We start from the raw sequence: 7,346 nt of genomic DNA, 5'->3' as shown, positions 1-7,346 counted from the left end.
CACCAGCACTACTAGTGTCCTGTGCAAACAGCTTTCAAATAGCATATATCCCATTTCAGATCTCACAAGGGGTCTTTAAGGACTAACAACAGCTCCCTGCACCCCTGTCTGGAAACCAGTACAAAGGCAGTGCTGCATCCTGCCCTGCCATGCAGCTCATTTCTACTATAAAGGAGGGCATTTGAGTTACAGTTTAGCAGCAATGAGTGTAAATTTATCTGAACTATAATTATTTTCTGTATAAAAGCACTAACTTTTGCTCTAACTTTGTGTGGATCTTTTGCAATCCACAGTAGATCCTGGGCAGAGACTCTATACCTTTGCACTCTGATAAGGAGAACATTATTACCCTACTAGTGGCCAGGCCAGATAAGAGCTTTTGGGCGGGCAGTCTGCATTTTTTTCAAACCCTCATTATGCTGCACCAGTATCTCCAGATGCTCTTCTGAGGGAGTTAGGCTGCTTACTATTCAACGCCGCAAAGAGCAATGGCTAATTCCCAACAACGCAATACTAATTTTGATACTTCTGATCCACCCGCTGTGGCCCATAAACAGCACGGAGAGGAAGGTAAGGACGAGAACACTCCTAACGTGAGTTTTTGGGGAGGAGAAAGGATGATCTTTGTCACCAGCGGCTTCTAAAAAAGGAGTTAATAATTAACAGTTTGTGCTTGGGGGATGGAGGATGCACACTTAACTACAAAGGTAAGTGTTTCTTTCTGTGTTGTGTTTCAGATCACAAAGGCAGAAGCACCTATAAATGCTTTCTAACTCAAAATCCCTCTGGCAGCATCAGTATAATGCCTATCTGCAGACCTGGCAATACTGTCTCATTGCTCTTTTAGCTTGATGGATGTTTTTTTTCTTTTAATTTCAACTCTACCTTTGTGTTCTTATCTAGATTTTTTTTCACCAGGACACAGATGTTTTACTGTGATCTTTCCTGCTTAGTGTTAACAGCTGACAGCTCTAGAGCATCCGTGGAAGTGCTCCCTTGGACCAGTGAGAAATGAGTGAGAGGTGTTTGCCACTCATGCAAAACAATTTGCTTAGGATGGGTAGGGAAGGAAACTGATTGCAAGCAGCTAAAAGTGCTTTTATGGCTCACAGGACCTATCGAAAGCGAAAGTTAGTTACCTTGGCTATGCTAGGGGTGTGCAAGGGATTAAGTACTTTAGTAGTTAAACTGAAGCAGATCCTGCTACTGCACCTTGTAACCTCATCTTTCCAGGCTCTTTTCTGCTTTTTGCTATGTGAATGCAGGGTTATCTCATGCTGGCTGTGCCCTGTTGCTTCTTACACTGCTTCGTGTCGGGGAGCAGCCTCACGACTGGGGAACGTCTGCTTGCTTTGTGGAGACCAAGTTCTGTGCTGGACTGCACTTGGAGGCTGACACTCTCTCTGGCAGTGCTGAGGTGACCCTGCCATCACTAACTGATTCTGTCACTATCATTGCATGCTGCCTTCAGAATTGTGTGTACTGCTGTGCCCTTTCTCTTGTTAGGCTGGAATTTTTTTAGGAGAGGAGCCCTCTTTTCCTGTATGGCACTACTGTGCTCAGAGCAAAAGGTGGTAAATCATCTCTACAGCAGCTAATTCCCTGGCTCATTGGCAGAGCACAAGACCCTGAAAAGTCCTTGGGAAGTACAAGCACTACTTAGCACTAACAAAAACATCAGTGTGTTATCAGCACTGTCCTGAGACTGAAACCAAACATGGCCCTGAACAGGTTCCTAGGAATTAAAACATAACTGAGGAGAGCTCATTACAGTCATCCTCTCTCTGACAGGGGCTAGACATGCACAGGGAAAGGCAGGAGGCACCCTGTCCACATTGCAAATATGGCTGGATAGAAAAGCAGAAAAACCATAAGGGCTGAGAGTGGTGCAGAGACCAGATATGTGGGCTTTGAGGTATTCCTCCTTCCCTGGACAAGTATCTGGATTGCTTGATGTAATTTTAAAGTTGGATCTGCGTGGGGTGATGGGGATGCGGGGCAGTGCGTTTTTCTCCTGGTGGCTGTAGGTAACCTGCACATCTTGCCTAAATGGTAAAGTCAGCATTGGGGCCAGTGTGACTCACAAGAGTCAATCTGCCTTCAGCCCTGACATGGTCTTCTTCAGAGCTGCAGACCCACTTGGGGCAGCTGTTGTGTTTTTAGGGACCAGTCTCCTCACTCCCAGCAATGTGTACTAGCCCTGTCCTCATTTCTGGTTGGGTCACCATCACCCACAATGTCTCATCCTAATACACACAAACATCTGTTTACAGGAAAACCTGTGCCCTCTGGCTCACCCTCTCCTCACCCCAGAGCTGCAGCAACAGCAGAAAACCTGCAACTAGAAAACCTGCAACTAACTTTCAGCACAGGAGCATAGGAGCTTTGGGGATGTTTGTCATGAGATCCCACCCACTGAGGCTGAGGTGGATGTACAGCACCCAAGCAGTTTCATATCAAGACCTGCTTCGTGACAAAAAGAGCATGGCTTCTTGCACCAGTGTTCTGTCACCAGGCAGGGAGGTGTTGAGTTGTCATATCACCACTCAATTTTTCCTTGCAGAAATCCCCATCTCGCACCGCTTGAGAGACCGTGAGATGCTCCGGAAAAGAAAGGAAAAAGCCCAGGAGAGGAACTCAGTTTACTGGATTTATAGGTAAAAACCTGCTTATGGTGTGGGGTTGTTTTCTTGTTGCACTTAACCTGAGCCCAGGCATGGCAACCTAGCCGCTTGATCTTTGTACAGGGACAGAGCCAAGCTGGGCCTTGTCAGTCCTCAGTGGGGAAAGGTGAAGAAGGTCTACGTGGCACTGGGGGGCAGAGACAGATGGGGGTGGTTATGTAGGTGCTCAGTTGGGTGGCAAGCAATCCTCAACCACAGCGTGGAGCTGGGGGAGATTTTGGTGCCAAGCTCCCACCTGCCAGTGCAGCCACAGGAGGCTGCTGTGCAGGGCTGGGGAGGAGGGCTGGGGAAGGGCAGCTTCTGCTGGGATGGACTGGGGCACAATCACAGCAAAGGCAAGAGGCCCTGGGGCAGGAGGCAAAGTCCTCCACCCCAAGCCCAACTCTCATTCGTGTGAAATCCCCTTGCAGGGAGCCGAGCATCAAAAAGCAGAGGAAAGCCAGAGAAGACAAGAAAGAAAAGAGCTACCAGCTGGTGGTGGAGCCCAAACCAGCGGCAGAACTGAAGGCGAAACCGGAGGTGGTACTGCAGGCAGGACCGTCAAAAGAACCAGTGGGACAACTGGTAGAAGGACTGGAAGATGTCCAGCCCAAGCCGCAGGAGAAGGCTGAGCCAGTGGCACCCAAGCCAGAGCCATCTGAGCCAGTGCAACAGGAGCAGTCGCCTGTGCTGGCCACCCAGGGCCTGGGTGCTGGGATACCAATGGGAGGTATGGATGGGGAGCTGGCAACCAGTAGCCAGGATGCTGTGGGTAAGCTGCTGGTGAGTTGCTGGCTCTGTGGGGGCTCAGGAGCAGTGCAGAGCCGCCTCTTGAGGACTATCAGCCAAGGTTACCCACCTTATCAACAGCCAGCCCGCAGCATAACTAGGGCACAGGTCCCTGCCCCACCGAATGTGATGACCTGGGTAGCTGTGTGTGGACTTAAGCCACGACACTGTGAATGGGTGGGGGATACTGGGGCTGTAGGGGCTGATACCACTCTCCAAGTCATGGGGAGTGATAAAAAGCCCACTACTGTCAGTAGAGTTTCTGGCAGGGGGCCTGTGGTCCCTGGGCGTAAATGGCTGCTTGTCCTACAGACACCTCTATGGCTCTGCCAAAAGCCAGGTTAGGGCAGAGATGCTGTGCAGAGAAGATGCAGTCTCTTCAGGCCAGAGCTGGTCAGTGAGGGAGGGCCAAAACCCGAGCACGCTCTGTCCGCAGTCCACCCAGTTTCAGGGCTGACACGGGGACGGGGGGAAGGTTGTCAGTAGGGCAACAGGTTCCTGCAGAAACCCCTCTGAAACCCACTGGGGCTTTACCCTCTCCAACTCCCCTCAGCTACCCCTGGGCTGCTGTGTCCTTTGGAAAGCAAGTAGGCCACCAGGAGCTGCCTAACACCACAGGCAATCTCAGGAGCCTCTCCATGGGGGCTTTAGGACAGCACGGAGGGATAACACAAGAGAACACCGCAGTATGAAATAACCTGTTTCTTACATATCTTACAGGTGTTGAGGACCTGCTGGCTCTGGCAGAAGCAGGGGTACCTGACGATCTGAATGCTCCTCTGGGTAACCTCTATCAGGATAATGAACATATTCCCTTTCTCTTTTAGTTTTCTGATCAGGTTTTTTCCTGTTCAGGATGTTTTGACTCCTGCCTAAAAAACTCCAATGGGTACTGCAGAGTGATTTTGACCTGTTCTTTCATTGTAACAAAGCCCATACGCTCCTAGTCACTCTTCTTTTTGTTCTTCTTTCAAGTTAGAATTAGGGCAAATGTACTCACTGCACTCTTAGCTAGATGGAGCTGCTCAGCTTGAGCTTTTTCCTGCACACAATAAAACAGCACGTGTTTCATCATCTCCAGTCTGAAGTTGTTCTTACGATCTCTTTCTCTCCCAGTAAACAGCTTGGTTTCCTAAAGCCTGGAAACCATTTTGGTTTCAGTTTCTGGGCAGCCTCACTGCAACCTTGGTGAGCCACTGCATTCAGCAAACAAAAGATGGTTGAAAACATCTGAGTGCAACAGGCTAGGAAATGGCATCTGGGGCAAAGACAGAAGCCTCTCTGTGCCCCTGGTTCCCCAGCCTCACACCCAGGGTTTCTCCTAAAGCCAGGAAGGAATGGGGTGCCTCTCTGCCCACATTTTGGGTCTTGTGGTCTTCTCTTCTGTGTGTGGCCAGGGAGATGGCTCTCTTATGTTCCTGTAATATCCTGACACCGAGGGTCTTTCTTCCCCTGAGGTGGGATGGAGGTCTCTTGCCATTATCTGACTTACCAAGGGCCTGCCTCCCATGCTGACCAGGCCTCCATTTGGGAGATTTAAGGATTTTTTTTTTTTTTTGTGGCTCCAGGGATGTCACTGCCTCTGTCCTAGAGCCCTGCAAGTCTATGTCTCAGCAGATGTGACATGTCACCAGTGACACCAGTAACACTGTCTCTCCAGTGACAGGATGGACACCACTGACTCATGCCCCTGCTTTGGTCCCTGGGATGTCACACTGAGGGGCACAGCCTCCCCTGTCTGAAACCCTGGGATGACCCCTGCAGTTACACCACCAGAAGCTCTAAAGCACTTGGTGGGTGTCAAAACAGAAAGCATCCAGCAGTGCCATAACAAAGCAATTGCAGCCCCTTCCCCACAGGGTGTTCCTGGAGGGATGGGTCTCTCTATACAGGTGTCCTGGTGATGTTTCAGTCTCCACAGACCCCTCAGCTAAAGCAAGCTTGAGTGACTTATACCTCTGGGAAAAGAGCAATATCTCTTACTGTCATGGTTTAAGCCCAGCTGGTAACTCAGCAGCACGCAGTCACCCACACACCCTCTCCTTCCACTTCCCCTGGCAGAGCAAGAAAGATTGAAAAGCCCTTGATCAGGGTAAGTGCTACTGAGCAATAACTAAACTAGTGGTGTGTTACCAGCATTGTTCTCAGACTAAAGCTGAAATACAGTACTGTGCCAGCTACTAGGAAGAAAATTAACCCTCCTGTCAGTCATGGAGGGCACAAAAAAACCCCACAACCTTCCTTCTCCAGTGTTTAAGTGGAGGTGCAGGAGGTGGCAAAGGCCTGGCAGAGTATGGCAGGGTGAACACGGGGCAGTAATCATTGCTGAAACACACATGGTCCTGTACTACGAAGGCTGGGGAGCTCCCTGTGAGCAGAGGCTCTCGAGAACCAGAGAAAGCACCTCTGCAGAGATGGCAGTCACCACAGGTCCTGTGTGCCCTGACTTAGAGCTGCTCTCACTCTAACGGGCTTCTTTGGCAACCAGTGAGAAGGATGTGCCTGCAAGCAACAAAGCTTATCGCAAAATAAACAAGGGAAAGATAAAGCACTCCTTAACAGCACTTTCACGCCCAACACACCATTTCTTTCTCTGATAAGAGGGCAGGTAAAAGAGCTCTTGGTATACAGATGGGGTGCAGGTGCAAAGCTGGACACAAAGAGGTCCATGTGCATCCATCCTTGAGGCAGGTCCTGCTCTCTGAATGGATCTGTGTATAGAGAGGGAAGCTGCTGTTTCTCACAAGCAGTGCATTATGTTGTCCCTCTCTTCCCTCCTTCCTGAGCCCCAGACAGATGTCTTTACCTGTCCAATAAAGGAATATTTCTTCCTTTGGGATGAGAAACAGGGTGTGGGTCTGACTTGAAGGTGAAGGCTGGGACTATAGCCTTCTTGGTGATGAAGAGTAAGTGCAGGGAGATGGCTTCTGAGCTGTGGGGCAAGCACAGAGAGCTGGGTCAGTGCCTGACACAATGCTCTCCTCCTTGCTGTGCTGTACTGCAGTGTAAGAGGGCTGCCTGAGGCTTTTCCAGGATGTTCTGACCTGCAACCTGAGCCACACAGACCAAAGCAGGCATGCTGTGATCTGCAGTGGGTATGACCACTGTGATTGTCTCCTTATTCATGAGACACAGCTTGGTGTTGTCAATGGGCTGGGTGCCCACGTTGCTGTGAGGTCATCTCAGGGCTGCAGATCCTGTTCCCATGTCCTGCAGAGCATGGGACCCACCCTGAGGGCTGACAGGACATCTAGGGAGAAGGAAGTTGACATCATACTCAGGAGAACCAGACTCTTCTCTGTCCACAGCTAATCACCCTTCGATATCCTCCTAGGAAACATGCTTCCAGCTCCTTGGGAGAGGTTGTTTGGTTTGTGCAACCTGCTTCCTGCTTCTCAAACTGCTCTTGTGAAATGGAGTCTCCTGCATTCACGGAGAGTCAGTGATTGTGGCAGACTGTTGCCACGGGTGGTGTTTCCAGCTGGGAACGTTTTCTGGCCCTTAGCAGAAGTGAAGTCATGGGTAAGCCTGAACAGAAAAATGTGGGCCAGCAACTTAGAGACAGAGGTCAATGAAAAGCCATTCCACCCCACAAGAACCTGGTCCTGCAGAGATAAGAAAACTTTCTGGTTGATCTATGAATATTGACTTCAAGTAGTAAATCCTGGTGACAGCAAATACACACTCCCTCTTTGGGCATAATTTCTTGCTCAGAGTGTGCAAGCTCTGATCCTTCCTGTTTGGTGTTCACCATTTGAATAAATACCTCTCTACTACTGCCAGGGTTGTAGCTATGTGCCCACCGGGCTCAGCAGTGCTCCTGCTGCTGGCCTGGCTCTCCTGTTTCACCAGGGAACCATACAACTGTAGGGAAAAGTTAAGTGTGAAGAGATA

The 7,346-nt window shown here is 49.9% G+C and overlaps 1 protein-coding gene across 3 annotated transcripts; it reads left to right on the top strand.

The window, feature by feature from the left end:
• The first annotated feature begins 299 nt into the window (after window positions 1-299).
• Window positions 300-4,526, top strand: LOC136004905 (uncharacterized). Of its 3 annotated transcripts, none has more exons than XM_065661872.1 (4): window positions 300-570; window positions 2,564-2,657; window positions 3,062-3,393; window positions 4,173-4,526. In XM_065661872.1, the coding sequence occupies exons 1-4, from the start codon at window positions 489-491 to the stop codon at window positions 4,277-4,279; spliced, it is 615 nt and encodes a 204-aa protein (XP_065517944.1). In that variant the 5' UTR covers window positions 300-488; the 3' UTR covers window positions 4,280-4,526. The 3 variants fall into 3 exon arrangements, with proteins under 3 accessions (XP_065517944.1, XP_065517946.1, XP_065517947.1); XM_065661874.1 differs by having other exon boundaries at window positions 318-570; window positions 3,095-3,393; XM_065661875.1 differs by lacking the exon at window positions 300-570 and adding an exon at window positions 583-707.
• The last annotated feature ends 2,820 nt before the right edge of the window (window positions 4,527-7,346 follow it).

The sequence above is a fragment of the Lathamus discolor genome, chromosome Z (genome assembly GCF_037157495.1).
Source record: "Lathamus discolor isolate bLatDis1 chromosome Z, bLatDis1.hap1, whole genome shotgun sequence".
Lineage (NCBI taxonomy): Eukaryota > Metazoa > Chordata > Aves > Psittaciformes > Psittacidae > Lathamus > Lathamus discolor.
The sequence above is the reverse complement of the archived record's forward strand: the minus strand, read 5'-3'. Positions and strand labels throughout refer to the sequence as shown.